The following is a 25737-nucleotide window of genomic DNA, read 5'->3' as shown; positions in this document are numbered from 1 at the left end:
TGGAAAGGTAGCTATATATAATTCAGTTTACCCCTGTCATTTTACAAATGAGAAAACTAAGGCTTGAGAACTTAGGAAGTACATTGAAAGCTTTCTGACTCTACCAAATACTTTTTTTATCTCATTATTTTGCCTTTGAAAGTCCAAGAGTGACTTTGTTTCATCGTTTATTCTAGACTCTGAGCAAAAGACAATAAGGCTACGTCAACACAACATATTTTTAAGCAGACTTGGCAGTTTTTTAATTACTAATTCAATTGGGACACTGACACTATGGTGAAACTGACTTGGTCTTCTGCCTAAATTGCCTCTCATGGGAAAAAGAATGACCCAGCTTCATAAAGTTGGAAGGTTTATTAGTCATCTGACATAGTTCTCCACAACAAACAGTAGGCTCTGACACTTCAGTGCAGAAGGGAAGTGCAAGACAGATAACAGATGCCTACACAACTCTGTAGCTATGAAGAAATGGCTTCCAAATAGACAAAGAAGGTATCCCCACACCCCCATTCCACACCCACAAATGAGAGGAGAGAGTGTTCATGAGTTCATAGGTAGCAAGAAGTAACATTATCTTAATTCTGCACCCGAGAGGGACTCAACAATAACATTTCAGTTACTCATCCAAACCATTTGTGCCATCTACTTCTTTTCCCCCTGGAATTCCTATTACTGTTGTTGTTGTTGTTGTTGTTGTTGTTATACATGAACATTCTTAATTGTAAGGCTAATATGAGATGAGATTAAAATCAGAATGGCTTGAATTCTCAAAGTTGTAATGTCAATTCTCCGCTGTATATTTTATTAGTAATTTAGTTGGAATAGGCTATCTTGCATTTCATTGTAAAACCCATACCACAAGCACAAATTTAGGCTGAATTGTATTGGGTAATATTTAGCCATAAATTAGTATTCCAAACTCAATTTCCTCATCTGTAAAATGGAGATAATGAAATTATAATATTGACCACATGTATTTGTGAAGATTGAATGCATGGATTTCTCTAAATACATTGTCTAGTAATTAGTCACTATTCAGTGAATTGTAACAGTGATAATAATAATAAACATTAAATATATACCATGAGTATATAATTCCTATAAAAAAATCTCTTTCCACTACTCTTATTAACCAAAAAATACATATTTTCCTGAATTATCAATTATAACAATTTTTGAAAAATATGTACTTGAAAACCAAAATTTTATTTTTATCTATTGGTGAGATTAAAACTATAAAAAGTAACTTACTATATTTTGAAATTACTCTTATTAGTATTTTTAAAATGCAAGCTAAAATTTCTTCTATCAGTGATAAGAAGAAGTCTGTGATAATTTTCATACATTGCAATTCTGAAAGAATTCAAATAGTTGAAAATTTTGTATTTAGGGATAAATAAAAACTAAGGATTTACACCTTCTTTAATGACTCCAAGTGCAAGTTAAAACTTAATAAATGCAAATTAACCTTCACATCTACACCTAATTTTTTATTTTTTTATTTTTAAAGATTTTATTTATTTATTTGACAGAGAGAAACAGCGAGAGAGGGAACACAAGCAGGGGGAGTGGGAGAGGGAGAAGCAGGCTTCCCGCTGAACAGGGGACCCCGATGCGGGGCTCCACAGGGCTCGATCCCAGAACCCCGGGATCATGACCTGAGCTGAAGGCAGATGCTTAACAACTGAGCCACTCAGGCACCTCTACACCTAATTTTTTAGATAGGTATTTTACTCTGTCTTAAGTATATTGACATATTAAACTTGATATATAGATGTCTGTCTTTTAGAAATGCCTTTGGGTTTTAGAGAAAAGTAATTTAAATTATCCTGATCTTTCACTACAAATCGTATGTAAAGATTGAGGCCAAGTTGAAACAAGGCAGACCTCTGCTTGAGTAGCTCATTTGTTGGGCAAGGAAATTGTTTAACGCTGGAGAAGAGACTAATGGAAGTTGCTTACCCACTAATTGGTCCCTACATGCCTACAATTTCTTCTCCTTACTATGGAACTATAGAAGGATGCATTTATATCTGCAGGAACTCATTTTTACAGAGGAAATTATTTGCTTTTATTTTAGAACTTTTTATTCTCATATTTCAAAGTAAATCTATCATCTTAAGATTTTCAAAAATACTAGAAAATCTTCCATTTAGAATTAGAATATGAAAGAGCAAATATTCTGGAACTTTTCAGATATTTTCCGTTTCATGTCCTTTCTTCACTCCAAAACACTTTTTTTTCTATTTCCGTCGATGGCTAGTCAGATCCTGGAACTATAGTCAGAAGTTTAAGTATCATAACTTACTACTGAATATCACTGAATAACATCAGAGTATCTCTAGCTCCTTAGGCACAAGATTTACAAAGAAAGCCTAAATTTCCAACCCTCACTCCCTCTGGGTTCAATACCCTAGTTCATATCATAACAAGTATCTGCATAGGCAAAGAATGAAAAAGAGGTTAAAAAATAAAAGTGATTAAAAAGAAGGGCATAACTGAAAAGTAAAGACAAAAAGAAAAGGAATCCATAGCATCATCATTAGACCTGAGAGAGAAGCCAGATCCATCTGCTATCCGGACTGATAGAATAATTCTAATTACTCACAAGATTTATTTGACTTTTTAAAATGATTGGATAACATGAATTATAAAGCACTCAATAAAAATTAACTGTTGTTATTATTTTGTTTTTTATAGGTGGTGGTGGAAGTTAACAGTGAATTTCGAATCCAGGTAATATACAGCAAATCTATCTTTTCCAAATTAAAAACAAGGAAAATGGTTTGGGAGTAAGAACACATTTTCCAAAAAAATTCATCCTTATAAGTAAAAATATAATGTTATGCTAAAATTAATAGATTATCAAAATCACCAATTTTCCCAATTGAACATCCTCTCTTTCTGATATTACAATTACCCTCTCCTTCAAAACCTTCAGTGGCATGTGAATTATGAATAAAAGTTAATAGATATCACTATTTTATCGTGCCCATTCAAGGTAAGAGATTACAGCACCAAAAATGGCACCATCAAGTGGCATTCAATCAGGAGGCAAAAACGTGAATGGATCAAGTTCGCTGCAGCCTGTCGTGAAGGTGAAGACAATTCAAAGAGGAACCCAATCGCCAAAGTAAGTATCAACACCAAAGTGTAAAATCAAAAATCAGAATGGAGGGGCACCTGGGTGGCTCAGTTGTTAAGCGTCTGCCTTCGGCTCAGGTCATGATCCCAGGGTCCTGGGATCGAGCCCCGCATCGGGCTCCTTGCTCAGCGGGGAGCCTGCTTCTCCCTCTCCCACTCCCCTTGCTTGTGTTCCCTCTCTCGCTGTCTCTCTTTCTCTGTCAAATAAATAAAATCTTAAAAAACAAAAACAGAATGGATGGTGTTAAATATCAAAAGAACCTGTCTCTTAAGTATTTTATGAATATAACTCACTGAGAAGTTATGATACAAAACAGAACTATAGTCACTCAGATTATGAAAACTGAAGCCATGAAAAGGATAAATTAAGAAATTTAGGCACTGGGGTAAACAGTTAAACACTGATGCATCTCATAGGTAAAATAAATACACATGATCATAATTTACCCCAAATTCTAGGTAGATAAATATAGTGATTTAAATAATGAATTTAACAGCACACTCAGAGGGACTATTTTAATCTGTATTCTTTCTGCCTTCACCTACTAGAATTGAATTCCTACTTTTGGCTTTTTTTAATAAGAATTCACAATGTACCCTCTTTCATACTCTTTTCCTTTCATTTCCCTTTGTCTTCCTTTGTACAAACACACACACATACACTCACAAATACATCCCCACACAGAGATATATATACACATACATAGACACATACACAAATATACACACACATTCAGACAGATATACAGAGACTCCCCAGTTAGATTTGCTTAGAGTCATACAATATTTCATTTCAAAGAAAGAATCCCAGCTTCTATAGACCACTTATTTGGGGCAATTTCCTTACTTTTCTGATAATACATCCTCCCCATTTTCAGAATTAAGGGCTTCTACACAGAGTCAGATGACTCTTGCCAACTACATAAATCTACTTAAGATTTTCTTCTAAAACTTTACATTTTAAAAAATTTTTGGATCGGGAGATCAAAGTTATATAATGACAATCCTGGTAAACTCCTTAAGAGGGCAAGGAGTTCCCTACTCTAGCACCAGGGCTAGTACAGAGTAGGAAAATAATACGATCAATTGTAAATGTTGAATGAATGAATAAATGAATGAATGAATGATGACTGCCTAGTCCTGGATTTATTAAAAATAATATTTTTTTCTTATTTGGTAGAAATAGAAATTGAATTTCTTTTATTACATTGCTAGTTATTATGGAAAATACTAGAGTTGTAACTAGAAAAATAACTATTTCCAGCATTTCCCAAAAGATAACAGGTACTTACATTTGACAGTTCTCGAGAAAGGTAGCTGTTGTTAATCACACCTAACAATTTTTATTTGCTCTCCGTAACATTTTCACCTGCGCTCTCTCTGCAGATTCACTCAGATTGTGCTGCAAACCAGCAAGTTACATACCGCATCTCTGGAGTAGGAATTGATCAGCCACCTTATGGAATCTTCATCATTAATCAAAAAACTGGTGAAATTAATATCACATCCATTGTTGATCGAGAGGTCACCCCGTTTTTCATTGTAAGTAGGCTCCATGTCAATATATATATTCAGGCTTACATTATTTTTGGAATACCTTAACTTCGGATCATATCTGATTTGATTTCAGAAATCCCAAAATTATTTTTGGTTGTCTCAATTCATGAGCATCTCATGACCCAACAGAAACGAAGAGATTAGTAGAAATGCCTTGCTGAAATGCCTTAGCAAAAACATTAGCCTCAGTCTGTCCCTGGTGGCAAGCTGGAATATCTGTTTGGAAGGGCAAGGGCCTAACTCTTACTTCTTTTTCCTTAATTCACCTGAGAATATTGGTTCTCTTTAGCTCTCAAGTAATGATTTTTGAGCCACTAAGGGAGCCTCTTCTGAGTAAACATACTTTATTATAAATCCACATTGCTCCAGCTCACCTGAGCTCAGAATGTGCTTTGGAAATACTCTAATCCATCCTTAACTGAATCATACCTCCATACTTGACCGCGGCCATGGTAAAACTTCAAACCTCATTTCCACTTTAAGCAGCTGACATGATGACCAACTTCGTTAAAAAGCCTGAGGCCTTCCATCACACACTCCCACAGTTCTCTCTCCCCTGGTTCAGAAACGTTCTGCCGTAAATCCAAAAACAGGATTAATTTTCTGCTTTTTCCCACAGCTTACCCTCAAGAGGTATCCATTGTTCCATAATCACCCGTTTCTTCAAGAGCCTTATTCTATCAACTTTGTTTTATCATCTCTTTTCTGCTTGCTCCTTGCCTGCTGCCATTTCCATTTATCATCATGGTCAACACTTGTTAATACTTAAAATAAAAGGGAAATACAGAAAACCTTCCTTGATCTTGTAGGCTCTTCAATTAAAACCCCATCCATCCCTATCCCCAAACATGTTCAAATAGGAATGGATGCTTGTGCTTTCAGTCATACTGCCTAAGCTACTTTAATTCCTTAGTCTTCTATTCCAAATCTGTATTCCTGCCTTACCTCTGACAATGTTTAACAACAAACTCTCGAGGTCAGCATGCCAACCTATTAGCTTTTCTGGAAGCACAATGCATTTTTATATGAATATACTACACAGGTAAAACAGCATACATTATACTTATATACACTTCATATATAAATAATAATAACAACAACAACAATAATAATATGAACACCCACATAGTCACCACCTAGCTTATGAATATTACCTTCCTTTGAAGCCCCCATGTGACTCTCCTTTACCCCATCCTCAAAGCCAATAGCCCCCACCCCTAATTTCAAACAATGCAAATCCCTTTGCTTGGAACATCTTGCCAAATTCTCTTTCAAGATCTTTCTCAATCATTACATCCTCCTGTGATGTCATACTATTTTTATTCTTCTTTTAAATAACTTATCATGTTACTTTTTTTCAAATGGTATTTTGAGTTTGTGTTTGCCTCCCCTTATCGATTATAAGTACTTCTGGTACCTACATTCTAGTAGGAAATAATATGTCTTAGTTTTTTTGGTTACCCACAGTGCCTAGCATAGTGCCCAAACAAAGTAAGAACTTAATAAATATCTGGACACCAAATAATTATTCTTATCTTCTCTCCTAGATCTATTGCAGGGCTCTGAATTCACTGGGTCAAGATTTAGAGAGGCCTCTTGAGCTCAGAGTCAGGGTTTTGGATATAAATGACAACCCTCCGCTATTTTCTATGTCTACTTTTGTAGGACAAATAGAAGAAAATTCTAATGCAAGTAAGTAATCCATCTTATTAAGTAAACAAGAATATACTGACTTCCAGATCACTCTTAGCCAAGCAATGAGAGGCCAAACTAAGAAGGCACTACTTCATCATGAATGTAAGAGATTAAGTATAGAAAAGCATTCAGGACAGAAAGGCATGAGAAGTCTCCATAATGGCTTTCCCTTCAACTGTGGTGGCAGCTCTAATCTGGCATACCCATGGAGCAACTCCAAAGAAATGAGAAAGATTTTCTCATGTAACTCACACAGCAGCTCTTTTTTAGATTCCTAAGGAGAAATCCCAAAATACTTTGTACAGTGGTGGCAGGAGTACTGGAAGGAGATTTAGCCTCCCAGCCGGGCTGCTCTGAAGGACAATATCATCCACTTCTGTTCATACTGACTTTTTTTTTATTATTCATTTAAGAGAGAGAGAGAAAGAGTGCAAGAGCGAGAGTGGCAGAGGGGGGGAGAGGCAGAGAGAGAGAATTTTCAAGCAGACTTCCCACTGAGCGTGGAGCCCTTCATGTGGCTCTGTCCCGTGACCCATGAGATCATGACCTGAGCCAAAATCAAGGGCCAGACCCCCAACCGACTGAGCCACCCAGGTGCCCCCCCCACCCTTTTTTTTAAACCTACTTTAAAGTCATTAGTAGAAATCACTTCCAGGCAATCTATTTTGTGACCATAATCTTCAAGAGCTTTTGTTGACAAGAAATGAACACTAAACAAGCATTGTTTTCCCTTTTTATATATGATGAAATAAATACAGGCCTTGCTTGCTTTTTACTCAAGTTACCAATTTTATGTATTTGAAATGTACTATAAACTTAATCCTGTTTGGCCCACCATGCATATTGAAAGCTGATTGTCTAAGTGGAGTTAGTTGAGAGGTACCAGAAAACCTAGAAACTAGATAGACTATTTACCTATAAGAGTTTTGGCAATCTAAAGGTACAGTGTCCTCCTTGTGGATTACTGTAAATGGCAACATTTCAACTGCCAAATATTCAGTCACTTGAGAATTAACTGCCTAGCACACTGGTGAAGATTGTCCTAAATATATTAAAAATAGCAGAGATGATATCTCATTTGAATTCAAAATTTCAACTTACCATAGTTACTTTTAACCTTTGAGTGGTATAATTTCTTATAAATTCCAAAAATCATCACATTTTACTTTTATTCATTAAAATACTAATACTATACCTATATTTTGAATAGGTATCCATTCTAAAATATCATTTTAAAAAATGTTTGTTGTAAAAATTCACACAATATGGAAAGTAAATATGGAATAAAAATCCATTCTTTGTTTTCCCTAGTACCATTCTTAAGAGGCAAACACCATCATTAGTTACTTAGATACATATGTTTATGATTATATAAACATGCTTTTGGAAACAAATGGGAAGATATTTTATATACAAATCCATAATGTAAATTTTTATTTAAATATATTTTTAACATTTTTCCATATTAGGAAATGAAGATGTCTTCATTCTTTTTAATAGCTGCATTGGATTTTACTATATGAATGTACCATAATTAAATGCCTACTGAAAAAATTTTTAAAAGAATGCTGAAATGAATTACACAAACACACACAGAGATTGAGAGCGAAAATGAGAGGGAGAAGGGAGATACTCTGTTGCATTTTGTGTTTAAAGACAGGACAACTGTGCTTGAAACAGAGTTGAGTGTAGAGATTTCTAGTTTATGAACACTGGCAGCTTTTCCTTCTTCAGTGTCCTTCATCGAAATGGCTTATAAGATTCACAGAAAAGATAAGGGATAAGACAAAGTATGTAGTTAAACAAGCACCTTTTTCAACCTAATAGTTACCTAGCACTTCACTAGGGACCATGCAAAACAGAACAATAATACACATTTATTGAGTATACATCAGTCAATCAGAACTTTCTATGATTTTCTCTCATTAAACTGATCAAGTCTCTCATGAACTCAGTGAGGACAGTACTGTTATCGTCCCCATTTACAGATGTGGAAACTGAAGCCAAAGTCATAGAGCTAGAAAGTTCTATAGTTGTGAAAGAGTTGGTCTGGCTTTAATATCATTTTATTTCACGACAGCCTTAAAAAAAAAAAGGATTATACTAGAATAAGAAAAGGAAAGGCAGAGTTAAAACATTTCTTTATTTTCTAACTATCAGTAATGTGTAAGTTCCTGATAAAATGTGGTATTTTTGTCAAGGCAAAGGTATAGAAAGGAGCTAAGCTAATGATATGCTGAAGAAGTAGAAAGGAGAAATCGTAGCGCATACATTATACAGACGAACCAACCCTAATACCTTGTTAGAAAAGCAGTATACTATCCTATAACGAAAATGCAAACTGTCCACTTACAACCAATTTTCCTTGATTTCTAGATACACTGGTGATGAGACTCAATGCTACTGATGCAGATGAACCAAATAATTTGAACTCAAAAATAGCCTTCAAGATCATAAGACAGGAACCTTCTGATTCACCAATGTTTATTATCAACAGAAACACTGGAGAAATTCGAACAATGAATAACTTTCTAGACAGAGAGGTAATTTTCTTTTTCTTTGAGTGGTTTGTTAGTTTCAAAGGAAGTGATTCTAAAAGCAAGAGTACCTAAGAAACAAAGAAAAAGAAAACAATATGTTATAATTATATAACCTTTTCACATAATGGTAATGACATAAGAAATACCTTCAGAATGAAAAAATAGGGATTCCTCAAATACATTTTAAACCGTCATTTTTCATTCAATCCTACTTAATATTTATTTGCCTTAATTTAAGAAAACTATATTCTGAAAGTACACAAGAATATACATAAGGCAGAGGCAAAAGCTCTTTTTCAAAAAAAAAAAAAGTGTGATCTATATTGAAATAGATTTAAGAAACAATTGTTATTATGTCCCCCATCTTGGCAAGTCACAATGCATGAACATGGTAGAAACTCCAAGAATTCTTACAGGCTAAGAAACTTGCTTCTCTTTCTTTAACCCAGAATACCCTAAGCTCATCTGACAACAGAATTCTTCTTTTTCCTTCCTATATCTCACCTACTGACAGTCCCCTGATTACTTTGGGAAATGTATCACAGAATCAGAATGATGGATAGCAACTGAGTAACATCTAGACCAATCTTTTCATTTACGAATAAGAAAATAATTAGTGATTGTTAGCAAGTTAGAATCAGCATGGTTTCTATTAATAACATATGGTCCCATTGAATATAAAAGTACCGACTTTTTCATTTTAAAAATACTGATAGGATTTACCTGATCTGTGTGTATTTCAAGGATATAAATGAAGAAGTTTTACTTTTGAATTTGTACTTAATTAAATTTTATTTTAATTACTATAGTTACTTTGAAATGACAATTCCGCTGTTAATGACTCCTAGGCTTAAAATAAATCAGATGATTTTCACTCTTTAATGATCCAAATCCTATCAGTTCCTAAGTTACCTATATCTCCTTTTGCACTTGTTTGAAAATAACCATCAGAAGAAACTGACTATTAATGTTTTCTCGCTCAAACTTCCTTAAAGGGCCCACTGAGAGTCCTTTAATGTCAAAAGAGGTTTAGTGGCGAAGAGCTCTAGAAATTAAAGGAAGTAAAGTCACTAGCAAGCCACCAAAGCAGATTATTTTTAACCTGGAGTTCATGGAGAAACCTCAAGATGACTCCTAACTATGAATCCTCTAAAATTATACCCACAGTTTTGAATGAGGATGCGTGCATTCATGTGTCTGGGAAAGGCTTCATTGCTTTTGCCAACTTCTAAAAATTTAAGCACCATTGAGTAGAATCAAGAAGATAGATTATCAATAACTCCACTGCTTCAGCCCACTACCCCCACCTCCCAGAAATATAAACCATTCATTATCTCTTTATTTTTCTTGCACATTCCATGGCTGATTATTTACGGCATGGAATTTTCATGTCATAAATACTTGGTAAACCTTAATCTCTCTCCTCCTAAGCATTTTGGTCCACTTTCCCCTTTATAAACTTTTTCAACCTCTGGACATATAATCAGGCATGAGGCCTTTAAATGTGTTCTTTCTTTTAAATGATGCTGGATAAACATTTTAGGAAATAGACGTGGCAACTGCCATATTGATTCAGGTGAGATCTGCGGATTTTCAATATTCTGTGTTACTGCATCTTGATCATAGATTTAAGTAAATGTTGAGCCAACATTTTAAAAGAACTTTGCATGAGACAGAATAAGGACTGTGTGGATCAACTGTGATACTTTTTTGTAATGTGTGCTTTTAGCAATATAGCCAGTATTCCCTTGCTGTGAGAGGCTCAGACCGAGATGGTGGAGCAGATGGTATGTCAGCAGAGTGTGAGTGCAACATTAAAATCCTCGATGTTAATGATAACATCCCATACATGGAACTGTCTTCCGTAAGTATTTGACCTTGAAATTAATAACTTCAATTCATTACATTCTAAAATTTGTTCAAACAATTCTGTTTACAGAGGTCCATGTTATCTTTAGTCACATACAACCCAAATGTAGACACGTACTTTGTCTTGTGTTTGTTTATATAATACCTAGGAAAAATATATGTATTTGGACAGTGAAGCGTGAGCCTATAAACACAGATTTCATTTCTAAATAATGAATGACTATTAAAATTCTTTGTAAGTCCAGGATAGTTCTTCTCTCATTCACACAATTAGTGTTAAGATTTGTTTGCTTCTCGTTTCAGTATTCCGTTAATGTTCAAGAAAATGCTCTATACTCAGATTTGCTCCAGATTAGAGTAATCGATTTGGATGAAGAGTACTCAGCTAACTGGATGGCAGTAATTTTCTTTATCTCCGGAAATGAGGGAGGTTGGTTTGACATAGAAATGAATGAAAGGACAAATATGGGAATTTTAAAGGTTATTAAGGTATGGTATAATTGTCCTAAATATTTTGTTTTCTCGGTCTCTTTCAAAATGTTAACAATTCACAAAATTGGGGGGGGGGTGAAAGAATAAAAATTACCATGTTTTAAAATGATATATGATTATAGAGTTTTTAAATAGTTTTTCTGCTTATTATCACTTTATGAAAACAGGCATTAAACTTGAAACTCTCTTCTATTAATACACTACTCCTTCACAGATCATATAAATTAAGAGCATTTCTAAAAATGAATCTTATTTTATGCTTAAGGTTTTGTTTTAGATGTTTGAAGAATACTTTTTTATTTTTTTTTAAAGATTTTATTTATTTATTTGAGAATGAGAGAGAGAGCATAAGAGGGGGGAGGGCCAGAGGGAGAAGCAGACTCCCTGCTAAGCAGGGAGCCCGATGCAGGGCTCGATCCCTGGACTCCAGGATCATGACCTGAGTTGAAGGCCGTCGTTTAACCCACTGAGCCACCCAGGCGCCCTTGAAGAATATTTTTTAAGCAGATTTCACATGGCTTTAAAAAATGTGTCTTTGCCAACATTGTACATTAATTATTACGCACTGAGAATATTTCTCATGTAAATTAAAAGTTGTTTAGTCCTCCAGTGTGTTTTTATAAAATTAAAATTAAATTACTGTAATTACAAGATTATCACATTCCCATCTCCCTCCGGCTGCTGACCAGGACTTATTATGAACATAAATATACTAGAGAGTTGGTCCAAGTCAACAGAATTCTCCTATGTCCCCACTATATTAATGATCCACTTCATGTACCAGAGGTAGAATTTCCTCTAAGATTTGAGGGGAAAAAAAATGTGACTCTTAGGGAGCTAATAGTGAAGGTTTGAGCCTGTGTTAGAAGACTCGTGGATTCTTTATGGTAAAATGTAGTCCCTTTTTTTAACTATTTCCTTCCTTCAGAATAGTCCTGGGAAATAGACTTCTAAGGAATTCTGTTCCCAGAAGAATGTGTGATCATTTACCTCAGTTATTCATAAAGTGTCCCCATGCCTATAGCTTCCATTTACTGAGGCAGAATGCAGATGCTTTCATTTATTCCTCACAGCATCCCTGCAAATTAAGTTATATGCCCATACTGTAGATTAATACACTGCAGTTGAGAGAGAGTACATTATCCGTTCAAGTTCTGATAGCTCGTAAGTGGTACAGCTGACATTCAAATGTAGGTTTCTCTAGCTATTAAGTTCATATAGTCATCACTATCCTACCTATGATTCCATGCTGGGGAAACAGTCCTAATCTATTTCACCCCAAACTACTATATTACTTTATTTTTTTTATTTTTATTTTTTACTATGATATTACTTTAAAAAATTAGTCTATTTATCCTCAACATCTCTATCGGTAAAATGGGAGTAATGTTGATTTTTCTCCCAAGCATGACATCATATATTAATTCCTTTGTTATGTGTGTGCGTGTGTGAGGTATGTGTATACATGATTTTATAGCCATTCTTGGAATTACAAATAAAGCCAACATTGGAGCCAAGATTGAAGGTTTTACTAAGTGGAGAGTTTGATGTGTGAATCGAGAGTCATCTAAATTACTCTCATGTGAAAATTTAGAAAAATATATTTGGAACTTATGGGCAAAATGCATAGTTGTTTGTGAATTTCATAAGTAGTAGATAGTGACACCAACTTTCATAATGAAAATGGCTACTTGAAATAATTTTTTTCCAGAATATGTTGAAGAAAATAAGGATTTTTATTATTTTTATACAACTATTACCGGGCTTATTGAAAGAAGTCACATTTACAGGAGTAAAATTTCTACTAAATAGTTCTTTATGGATAAAATCTGTCAAGTGATTGAACCTACTATATATTCGGCCCATACTTTGTAATAAATAGAGCTACTTTGTGAGAAAAAATGGAATGACAGAAGTTAACATAAACTGTCTTTGCACTACAAAATGCATGGATTTGAACATCTATATTATTTTAAGTTTTTAAATTGGTTTTATGGATAATTAAAACTCGTCATATATTTTCAACTTTTTTGACTAAGGATTTAGGGCAGTTGGATTTTTTTCTTACTATATTTTCATGCATTTATATTGTGTTAAAGATAAATAAAGAATAGAGAGTGTATTTGTATGTATTTAAATTAAATTAAAGAAAGAGATGTAAGAGTTTTCTTGCCTATTATCAAAGGATCTGTCTTTTTTCCAGAATGTTTTTTTTTTTTTTAGAGTAAAACTATTTCACTCTGTATTTTCTAGCCCCTAGATTATGAAGATATGAAGAATCTGCAACTTAGTCTTGGTGTCAGAAATAAAGCTGAATTTCACCATTCAATTATGTCTCAATATAAACTCACAGCAACTGCAATCACTGTGACGGTGTTAAATGTAATTGAAGGTTCGGTGTTCCGTCCAGGTTCAAAGACATATGTAGTAACTAGTAACATGGGACAGAATTATAAAGTGGGAGACTTTATAGCTATTGACTTGGACACAGGTAAAGCTTCAACAACTGTTAGGTAAGACTGACATTTTCCGAATAATTTTTACCATATGCTGAACTAAAGTATATATGTTCTTTTTAGAAATTTTAAGTATCTGAACTAAAATATTTTTCACATTTTTGAAACTATCATTCAATCATAAAAAACACTAACTACTGAATTGTTATTTAATTTAGAGCTTTGACCTTAAGAAAACACAAAACAGTTGCGCAAAAAGTAAAATGCAAAAAATGTGAAGATGTAAAATATGGAAAATACTGGACCTTGAAAGTTTGACATTTCTGTATTTATGTATTTTATTGGCCAACTAGCTGATTACCACATATCACGGTTATTCCCCTAGAAGATTTTATGGACTGATTTTCCCATTGCAAACGTGCCCAGATTGAAATCAAATAGAATTAGTTAGCTCATTTCAGTTACTCTCTTCACTTTACTCAGCATTTAATATTGATAAACTCTCTTGTACTCCACAGATGTGAGTTCACGGAGGGCAGACCATCCCACTCTCCACCCCACTCTGCTCCTCTCGAAGTTCTAGTCTTTTGAGTTTAACAAATACATAAATGAGAAGGAAATCCAAAGAAGTCCTATGAAGTCATCGTGTATATGGGGAGGGAGAGTGAAAATAGGGAGCGAATGAAGCCCCAAGCTTATGGAGAAGTAACTTCTTTGATAAGAGAACAGTTCAGAATTAGAAGCAGCCCAGGAGGTCCCAGGATCTGGGTCTTCCAGGAGAGTTCTGATGCTACCAAAACCAAATGAAAATGAGACTGCTAGATTCAAAGATTATTCTGACATCCAAGTGGGCATAAGAGATCATTCCGTCAGAAATGGCTGCCAGCAATTCATTTTTCTTAAATTTAAACCTTTTCTATTTCTGAATGTCCTCAAACAGAAGGCACCTGCCCTGAAAAAAAATAAAGTCCCTAATAATTGACAATGATATCCAGAGGTTATAACCACCGACTTGAAACATGTTTTATAATCAAAATTTCTCTGTCTGTCTCTTTTAGAAAGCTAACATTAATTCATACTGTTTCTTCAAATACAGATATGTAATGGGAAATAATCCAACTGACCTACTCAATGTTGACTCAAAAACAGGCATAATTACTTTGAGAAATAGAGTTACCATGGAACAATATAACATGCTTGGGGGAAAATACCAAGGAACAATTTTATCTATAGATGGTAAGAAATCAATTTAACTTTTTCCCTGACTAGAGGAAATTATATATACACTCGGAAATTAAAGTTTCATTTGTTGTATTTTGAGATAACACTTTCCCAACAACAGCAAAAAACCATAGAATCAAATTTTAAATAATATGAGAGACAGTATAACTCAGTGGCCAAGTCCATGAGCTCTGGAGCAAGACTGGATTGGTATCTTGTACCATCACTTAGTAGCTATGGGATTTTAGAGAAATCATTTAACCCATTTATTCCTCAGCCTTTTCTTCTGTAAAATGAGACACTAACATTAGGGATTTAGAGATATTAAAGAAGTTATTACATGTAAAGCACTTAGAAGAGTGCTGGTATTCCATGTTAGTTCTTATTAATGTCAACAAATGAAAATTTTTAATAATATTCTGAAGTTACTTTCAAATAATTAGTCCAGAAGCAAAGTTAACTTAACTTTACATAATTTTTGGAAAGTTGATGTACAACTTTGTGTGAACAATTTGGAAGTAGCATGCTTATATTACTTTTCCAAACCAACAAAAATAAAATTAGGCTGGCCACCAAAGGGATGGGGAAATGGGGAGATGTTGGTCCAAAATACAAACTTCCAGTCACAAGACAATTAAGTTCTGGGGATCTACTGCAGAGCCTTGCCTTGCGATTATTAATGACAGTGCTGTTGCTACATACTTAAAAGTTCCTAAGAGAGTGGATCTTAAATTTTCTCATCCCAAAAAAGAAATGGTAGTCATGTGAGGTGATGGTGATGTTAGCTAACACTACGGTGGAAACCTTATTGCAATATACAAGTATATCAAAATGACACACTGTGTTTATACAATGTTATATGTCATTTATAGTATCTCAATAAAATTGGAAGGGGAAGAGAGCAGGAGAAAAGTTTATCATGGAATTTTTAAAAATTGCTTCAGACACAACTACATATAAATAATTGTAAGTGGGCTACAGAAAAGGGTAATGTTCCATCAGCATCATTCCTACACTGTAGTAAAAATTATAATCACCAATGTCCAGCCAGAGTCTCAGAGTTATGACATATTTCTAACCTAATAGCTGTATAGTGGATGCTAGACTTTGGAAATCTTATCTCCGAAGGAGGAAAAAAAAAAAAAAATCACACCTTGAACTTTCAGTATTGTGGGTTTTCTGCACTGAGCAGTTCCTAATCAGAGATTATGGTATATTCAAATCCTACGGGAAGTAGTGCAGATGTGATGAAGGAATCCCTGTCAAGGTAATCTAAGAGAGAATAAAGCAACTAACTACTGCATATAAAATACAAATACAAGTAACTTCCATTCATTTAAATAGTATGTGGAATAGGACTGATTTATTTATCTAAGGTGAATGACAGCACACACAACATGGCATTTACTGTCAACGCTTCTCAGCATACGGGATGATCTCTCAGGAGCACTAATCTTCATCACGGTTTGATTTAAAAACTGAGTCACAAACAAGGGATGATTTGGGAAGTTACTGAATCGATGAAAATAAAGACACTGAAATAAGTTACTGATGCAAAAACAGTGGCTTTGAATTTTCGATGAGTACTGCATTGAATGCATTAAATATTTCTTCCGTTTTGAATCTTGTTGCAGATACTCTTCAAAGAACTTGTACTGGAACAATTAATATTGTTTTTCAAGATTTTGACTGGGGTAAGGAGGGAAATGTTACTGGTGGTGACACCAGTCCTGGAAGCAGTGAGACTACTAGTGGAAGTATCACTGTAAATACGAACGTAGATACCGGTACTGACACAAGTGACAAAACGTCCACGGATGATGACCTGGGGACCCAGACAGGGACAACCGACAATCCACTATCAAGTTTATCAGATAATGTCCATTTTGGTCCTGCCGGCATTGGACTGCTCATCATGGGATTCTTGGTCCTAGGATGTAAGTACTTTTAACAATTCTATTCATATGTGTCCCTCTTCCCCTGAAACTATGGGGAGAAGATAAGCTTTCTGATCCTTTGATAAAATATACTTTACCAAATCTTTTTTTTTTTTTAAGATTTTATTTATTTATTTGACAGAGAGAGACATAGTGAGAACAGGAACACAAGCAGGGGGAGCGGGAGAGGGAGAAGCAGGCTTCCCGCCGACAGGGAGCCCGATGCGGGGCTCGATCCCAGGACCTTGGGATCATGACCTGAGCCGAAGGCAGACGCTTAACGACTGAGCCACCCAGGCGCCCCTACTTTACCAAATCTTATTTTGTGCATTTATCAAGAAATGCCTGTTTGCTGTTGGGTCTATAAGATGAAAAAAATCAAACTGCTTGACCCCTTAGAGTGCAATGGGGAATAAAAATTTGCATTCAATTTCAGTGCCATGGGAAAGTGCCATAACAGGCTGGTTCGGATTGCTATTTGAGTGAAGAAGACAATCAGAGATGATCCGAACAGTCAGAAACGGCTACATAGAGAAAGCAAACTTGCAGAATATAACATAAAATACATGAGAAGACATCATTCTCTAATTTCACTTTTTTAGCCATATTAATTATTAACCAACATTTTAAGACTTTAGAATTAAGTATTTTATAAAAGTAACTTAATTACCCAGGTGTTGATTATCTCTACTGCAAGTAATATATGACTTTCACTTTGAACTTGTTCTTTGTATTGTTGATTGCCTTTGGGTAGCATAGTTAATAAAGATTTAAAAATTATATATTTAGGGTCAAATACCTCTAATTCAAAGCTTTCTCTAAGCCTAGCAAATCTTCAAGAAAGCAAAATACACAGGATACTTTTCCTCCTTTCTTTCCTTTTTCCCCTCTCTTACCATCCCTCCCTTATTACTATCCTTACTATGTTCCTTCCTCTCTACCTCACTTCCTTCTTGTTTCTTTCCTTCCTTCGTCATATTTTCTACTTACACATCCTTTCCTTCATCCGTCCATTCATTCCAGATCATTTACCAAGATTATATTATATAAAAGGCTCCGTGCTAGAAACATATTTAGGTGAATAAGAAAACCCAACTGATTAACAGAAAGACATTGTTAGGCAGTGTAATGTTCTCTATTTGTGCAGGAGTAATTTCAAGAAAAAAAAATCCATGTAGAGGAAAATAATAGAGGGAATAATCACCCGAAGCATGAGTAAGATTTTACTGCTGAAAGTAAAAAGGCAGGCATGTGTGTAAGGAAAAAAAGTAAAGGCATGCAGGAGTGAACACAAAGACTCAAACATATTGCCTGTCCTCCGCAGCTCTCCTTTTTGTCTCCTTTAATATTTTCCAGAGAAATGACAGTGAAAAGACTAATCTGTTTTAACGGTATAATACTATTTGCCATTTGAATACCATATAACAAATTACAATGGATTGCAGTCTAGTATACTGAAGCTCACATTGATTTTGGTATCTGACCGTTGTTCAGTTTGTTTTCTGAAGCTTTCCTAAGAATTTTGAAGCCAATGCAATGATATTAGGGTTTCAGATTTAATCATAAAAGAGCAAGTTGTTTTATTTTAATGTGGTTCCACTGTTAATATTCCAATATTCCTATCCTTTCACCAACAGTGGTCCCATTTCTGTTGCTGTGCTGTGATTGTGAAGGCGCCCCGGGCGGGGGAGCTGGCTTTGAGCCTGTCCCCGAATGTTCAGATGGAGCAATTCACTCATGGGCAGTGGAAGGCCCACAGCTGCCTCCCGGAGTAAGTGCTAACTTGTAAGAAAGGGCCTTTGGTAGGCCCCGAGACTCAGCCTTATGCACATGAACCAAGATGCTGGCGATCATGCACAGTCTGGCTCTTCTTCATTCTGGGATAGCCCATGGGGAAAATGAAGAGAAGTCAAAGGTGCATCCAAATAAGATGGAAGTAACCAGGAAAGGCTTTCTAAAATGAAGTGTGGGTTTTAAATGGATTTCAGAAGTTTTGTAAATAGTATTCTTTTAGAATCTGCGTCTATTTTGAGAACAAACCCACTGTATAAGGATAGACAGAAAAGAGCCACTACAAATGGGGATATGTTTCTTGTCTTTTAGGATGTGACCACTGTCTGTGTACCACCCATACCTCCTGATAATGCAAATCTAATTGAATGCATTGACACCTCAGGTAAGAAGGTTTTGTTTTGTCTTTTTAATTTTAATAGCTCAAATGACTAAGAAGGAATTCTGCTCTGTCTCTGCATACCTTACTATTTCTCAGTTATCTCATCTTTAAAATTGTTTCTATCATTCATTTTTAAATGACTAATATGCAAATCAAATGGGAAGGGAAAAACCTCCAGGAATTACTATTCTTATATGTTGAATTTTTAAAATCTTCCTCAATCATCAGAGAGTACTTAGGAGATGACTCTATTAGGACCTCTATAAATAGGAGAGAAGAACCACAGGTCAATTCTGGTCCAGGTTTTCTGTCTAATAGAGCAAACATTATTCACCCAAAAAAATACAGTTGACCCTCGAACAGTACAAGTGTTATGGATGCTGATTCCCGTCAATCAAAAATACAAGTATTAGGGGCGCCTGGGTGGCTCAGTTGGTTAAGCATCTGCCTTCAGCTCAGGTCATGATCCCAGGGTCCTGGGATGGAGCCCCGCATCGGGCTCCTTGCTCGGCGGGGAGCCTGCTTCTCCCTCTCCCACTCCCCCTGCTTGTGTTCCCTCTCTCGCTGTGTCTCTCCCTGTCAAATAAATGAAAATCTAAAAAAAAACAAGTATTAACTGTTGACTCCCCCAAAACTTAACTACTACTTAACTACCAGACACCTTACTGTTAACATAAACAGTTAACACAGAGGTTGTATGTTATATATACATATTATATACTATGTTCTTACAATAAAGTAAGTTGGAGAAAAGATATTGTTATTAAGAAAATCATAAGGAAGAGAAAAACATTTCTATTACTGAACTGTATCCATAAAAAAAAAAAAAATCTGCATTCAAACCCACTCTGACTTTAGCTGCTATCATGACAAAAAAAAATAAACTTCATCTATTCTCAGCATGAGCATAAAGTTGACCTGAAAAGATTTGTCCTGTTTCTCAAATTGGAAGTAAGCAGATGAAACACTATCAGAATCTTTCCAAGTTCTTGGCTGAGGCCTTGTGCCGGGGGTAGAGTTTCTCCTTGCACAGGGTTAACCAAGACTCTAACGACAACATGCCTTAAAACAGGGGTCTAGACCAGTTCACAGGCAGAAACAAGGGAACAATTCGAATTTCACAGCAAGGGAATAGCTACCACGCTAATAAAAAAATTTCTTTTAAACTTTTCAGATCTTTGAAATCAGTTGCCTTTTCTCGGAGTAAAAAAGTTAGTGATTCTCTTCTTTTTCTCTCAGTCTTTTTCAAACTTGTCATTACTTTCTTACTTTGAACTCTTTAAAATAGGAGAGACGTAGGAATGCTTGTAGGACTGCACCTTACTTAAAGCACTAGACACACTGGCCTCTAAACCTATTTCTCTTCCGGATGTTTCCATTTGTGTTAATGACATCAACATCCTCTCACCTCAAAAGCAGCAGCCCCAGTTGACTCTTCTATCTCCCTATTCTTGACACCCAATCCGTTCTCAAGCCTTGTCAAATCATCAAATCCATCAGGATTTACTTATGCATTTATCCCCTCATTACATCTACCAGCCTTTACACAAACCTGGAACAAAGCACGAGCGCCACCAGAGTCCTAAAAGGATGAAGAACACACTGTCCCTAAAAACCAAGATCTTTAAAATATTAAAGCCATGGGGCACCTATCCCACTGTCAACACTTTCCCTATTCATGGCTCTTGCGTAGTCTGAGCCATCATTTGGTCTAACTTGCCTCGAATATGGTAACAGGCTTCTAATCACCCATCACATCCAAGTGAAAACCCAAGAGTCTCCGTGCAAATCTTTCCCCTCACCACAGCCATGGCTCCTCCTCTGAAAGCCAGTGGTTCTCGGGTCTTCTTCTGAATGTCCTATGCTTCTGTGCCCTGTGTTGGGGGGTATTCTTATGCTATTTAACTTTGAGAATTTGGGTATTTCCCCCCAAACTCCCTCAATTTGAAATCAAACCCACTAACGCATAGGTTTTTATAACGCCTATGCAGCCCCCCCCTTCCAGCATGACACATAATTAGCAACAAATAATTAACATCAAACAACTAACAAATTAACAAACTGTTTAATAATATTATTTCAAACTCAATATTGTATTTGTAGCCCTGTATGTATTGTCTTTATTTTACTTCAGTGAAGAAACTGTACATTATAGAAAGTTATTCGTTTTTGGTCTACAATACACTATAGAAAGTAAACTTCATTTTATCAACACTTCTAGGGGTTTACACAAATGAGTATGGTGGCAGAGAAATGCAAGATCTGGGAGGGGGAGAAAGAGCAACAGGATTTGAACTAACAGAAGGAGTTAAAACGTCAGGAGTACCTGAGATATGCCAAGAATATTCTGGAACATTAAGAAGAAATTCTATGAGAGAATGTAGAGAAGGAGGTCTGAATATGAACTTCATGGAAAGCTACTTCTGTCAGGTAAGGTCTCAAGCGCCATGCCTTCCTCACCATCCTGTGCTTCTGGCTCTACTCCAGGCTGCCACTATTTCTCAACCAGCTTTGGCAGACAATTATACTGCTGCTGGATAAAATTTCTTTAATTCTGAACTGATCACTCTACTCCTCTACTTAAAAACAGCCAATGGCTCCCAGCTCATTTGTCCAAGGCAGTGAAGTCCAAACTCCTTAACACGACAATTAAGATTATTCATAAAATGACCCCTTCCCTCAACTTCAGTTACTCCTTACCACCAACCCCACATACCAAGTGCCTTTGCCTCATTCACACCATGCCTTTGGCTATGCTGTGCCCCTCCCAGGATGCTTTTATCCATCATCTCTTTCATAAACTCCTATTCAACCTTTAAGACTCAGTTCAAATATCACTGCCTCTCTGAAGCTTTTACTGGTAACCCTCACATCCCAAACAGAATTGATGTTTCTTTATCTGTATTTCTGTAGTGCTCTGTGTATAGACTTTATAGAACCTACCATTGCTAAAATATGTTTGTATGTCTACCATGGTTTTTAGTGCTTTGTCCACATGTTCTCTACATCATGTTGCCAGTACCTAGCTCAGTTCCAGGCACATAATAAACATTCAGTAAGTATGGGTTCAAGAGCCATAGCACACTTCCAGAATATTCTAAGAACCAGCAAGAATTAATTTTGCCATCCTCAGGTAGAGACAGAATTGTCTGTGGCTACACACCATCTGATACTTAAGCCTTCAGGGATTTCTTATCTCTGAAACTGTCTCTGATAGATCTACGTCCTTCTACATCCTGGCCTAAAATACCTTCTTTAACTCTATTGGTTTAGAGGGTGGCTGATATCTTGAAATAAAACAGTGATAAAAGCCTTTCAGATGGCAGTAGATAATAAGAAGAAACTTGTTGCTGAATCCACAGGAATGCTTCCTATCCATGTCCCTACAAATGCATGTTATTTTCATGAAAAGTACAATTCTGCCTCAAAACTCTTGCACTTTGCAACTCCTTCTGCACAGGACATTCTATGTGCTTTCCTCACCCCGCTGCCTTATTCTAACCTCTGATCGAACATCACTTTATGAGATGCTGCCCTTGGCCACTCTATCCCTTCATCCTGAGTTTACCACCTCCCGACAAATATGTTTATGTATTGTCTGTCTCATCCTACTAAAAGGTAAGCCATATGAGAGAGAGACTTCATCTGCTTTTGTTCACTACTGCATTGCCAAGTTCCTAGTTGAGTGTCCGGCAAATAGTAAGGACTCAAAAATACTTTTGAATGAAATGTCAAAATGACTTGGTTTGCTAATAAAGATATTTCTGATACTTAACCTGAAAGTTTACAATCCAGTATTATAAACGACAAAAACGAAATAAAAGTGCACGTTTGGGGCACCTGGCTGGCACAGTTGTTTGAGCGTCCAACTCTTGGTTTCAGCTCAGGTTCAGGGTTGTCAGATGGATCCCCACATCGGGCTCTGTGCTCAGCGGGGAATCTGCTTGAGATTCTCTCTCCCTCTGCCCCCTCCTGCTCGTGCTCTCTCTGAAATAAATAAATAAATCCTAAAGAAGAAGAAGTGCACATGTCTGTAGGCTTTACCTTTGAATCGAAGGAGGTCCTATTTTTAAGAACTTCCAGTTCTGAATCCCAAAATGGCATAGATCCAGAGTCAAATGTTCTGTTGTTTTGCTGAAAAAGCAAATCCTCACAGAACCACCAAATTCACTCCACTGGAGGAAGGAAAGTGCAATCCTGAATGAACCCAAATCAACTATGAGCTACCTTTTTTATACAAACAAACAAAAAAAAAAAGAAGAAAAGAAAACCCCCCACAATTTGGTGTACTTCATGTTCAGTACTTCTAGTACCTCCTTCTAAATTGGTTACAAAGTAATTCATGTGATTTTTTGCATGTGCTTTTGTATCCAAAGTGCACTATGATGAGGGAAGTCCATTTAAATAAATTTTAAAAGTCAAAATGTATTAATAGGATTATAGTTAAAACAATTTCTAACCAAATTCTTTCAAGAAATTATATAATGAGGGGCACCTGGGTGGCTCAGTCGTTAAGTGTCTGCCTTCGGCTCAGGTCATGATCCCAGGGTCCTGGGATCAAGCCCGCATCGGGCTCCCTGCTACGCAGGAAGCCTGCTTCTCCCTCTCCCACTCCCCCTGCTTGTGTTCCCTCTCTCGCTGTCACTCTCTCTGTGTCAAATAAATAAAATCTTAAAAAAAAAAAGAAATTATATAATGATTTTTAATGCATCTCTAGGAGAGGTTAGAATTTTGTCTAATATATTCTTCTTTGGTAATGCCCCCGAAGAAAAAAGAATGATAAAGACTTCTATTATTGTTAAATATGTATCCATAATCTCATTTTCTCTCTCCTCTACAAATCCAGAAAGCATATGCTTATGCAGATGAAGACGAAGGACGCCCGTCCAATGACTGTTTGCTCATATATGACATTGAAGGTGTAGGTTCCCCTGCTGGCTCGGTGGGTTGTTGTAGCTTCATTGGAGAAGACTTGGATGACAGCTTTTTGGACACACTGGGGCCTAAATTTAAGAAGTTGGCAGATATCAGCCTGGGAAAAGAAATTGAAGCATATCCAGACCCTGATCCCTCTTGGCCACCTGAGAGCACCGAACTGATTTGCCCTCAGCAGGGAACAGAGCCCATCACTGGTGGACACCCACCCATCTCCCCACATTTCGGCACCACCACAGTCATTTCTGAGAGTTCCTACCCCTCAGGACCTGGTGTACAGCAGCCTATGCCTATTCCTGATCCTCTGGGCTATGGTAATGTCACTGTGACCGAGTCTTACACCACCTCGGGCACTCTGAAGCCCTCTGTCCATGTTCATGATAATCGACACACATCAAACGTAGTGGTGACCGAGAGGGTGGTCGGCCCAATCTCTGGCACTGATTTGCATGGAATGTTAGAGATGCCTGACTTGAGAGATGGGTCAAATGTTATAGTGACAGAAAGGGTAATAGCACCAAGTTCAAGTCTACCCACCTCTTTGACCATGCCTGATCCTAGAGAGTCATCAAATGTGGTCGTGACAGAAAGAGTAATCCGACCAGCTTCTGGCATGATGGGCAATCTAAGTATACACCCTGAGCTATCAAATGCCCAAAATGTGATTGTGACAGAGAGGGTTGTTTCTGGCTCTGGCATAAACGGAATTAGTGGCCCAGCTGGGATGAGTGGAGGCAGTGCAGCTGGACTAAGTGGTGGTGGCATTGGGCTGAGTAGCCTGGGAGGAGGTGGGGGCCTGAGTAGCAGCATGGGGGGCACAGCCACCATTGGCCACATGAGGAGCTCCTCTGACCATCACTTTAGCCAGACCCTCGGATCTGCCTCCCCTAGTACAGCCCGAAGTCGAATCACAAAGTACAGTACAGTACAATATACGAAGTAGCCAGGATCCCAGCACACTTGTTCTCAGTAGTGGTGATTTAGATTCAACTCCCACCACCAAAAAACTAACAATGTGATTTATGATGCACAACTCGGTGCTAAGTAACTGTGGAGTGAGGTGAGAAACCACAATGAGAAAAATAGGTGGAAACAGTGCTGTTGGACAAGAGCTCTCCTTAGCATATGTAAACTTCTTTCTTACATTAATACTAATGGAACCATGACAGTGAACTAAAACTTGAGACAGGATCTTCTCTGTGCCTGTATGCCCTGTAGGGTCTTCTTTGCTTCTGTGTGGCCTGTCTGGTATCTCCAGCATATGGAATAAATTAAACTCAGTCACACAAAAGCACTGGCCTTAGGATGGCTATTGGCACAATTCTCCTCACTCTGTTTTGATTTGCCATGTAGCTCAGGCATTATTCAGAAAGGACTAACCGTGTACTATGAGCTCATGTATGCAGGAAGAATTTGAAATATGTGCCAAGCACCTGGTCCATTTCACAGATAATAGAAATAAAAATCCAACCATATATTCAGACCATGATTAACCAGTAAAGAAAACAAATCTGGCTACACAACCCAGCTCATAAGCCACCAAACTGGACTACCCTAATAATTGCACTAGATAAAATAAACCTCAAATTAGGAAATGTTTCCTGGGAGGAAATTTCCATAAGAGAATGGCAATAGGGTGAGATTCGTTTGGGGAAAATTGGCAATGTCTGAACCTGAATCTTAAGATGGGCTTCAGCTAAAATTCCCATGGAGCCAAG

General features: G+C 36.7%; 1 protein-coding gene across 1 annotated transcript; it reads left to right on the top strand.

Annotated features, from left to right (window-relative positions):
* Positions 1-2679: 2679 nt before the first annotated feature.
* DSG1 (desmoglein 1) lies at positions 2680-24962 on the top strand (the record flags this gene model as incomplete). Its single annotated transcript, XM_045886392.2, is given in 14 exon segments — positions 2680-2736; positions 3002-3133; positions 4531-4686; positions 6249-6393; positions 8773-8939; positions 10666-10800; positions 11109-11294; positions 13551-13810; positions 14850-14989; positions 16609-16911; positions 18549-18682; positions 19015-19087; positions 21306-21514; positions 23931-24962. Coding segments are annotated over 14 exon segments (3129 nt in total), but the record flags the coding sequence as incomplete, so codon positions are not given.
* Positions 24963-25737: the final 775 nt, after the last annotated feature.

This window comes from Mirounga angustirostris, unplaced genomic scaffold (genome assembly GCF_029215605.1).
Source record: "Mirounga angustirostris isolate CCGP_5_RB_7025 unplaced genomic scaffold, mMirAng1.0.hap1 SCAF_14, whole genome shotgun sequence".
Lineage (NCBI taxonomy): Eukaryota > Metazoa > Chordata > Mammalia > Carnivora > Phocidae > Mirounga > Mirounga angustirostris.
This window is presented reverse-complemented; position numbering and strand designations above follow the sequence as displayed.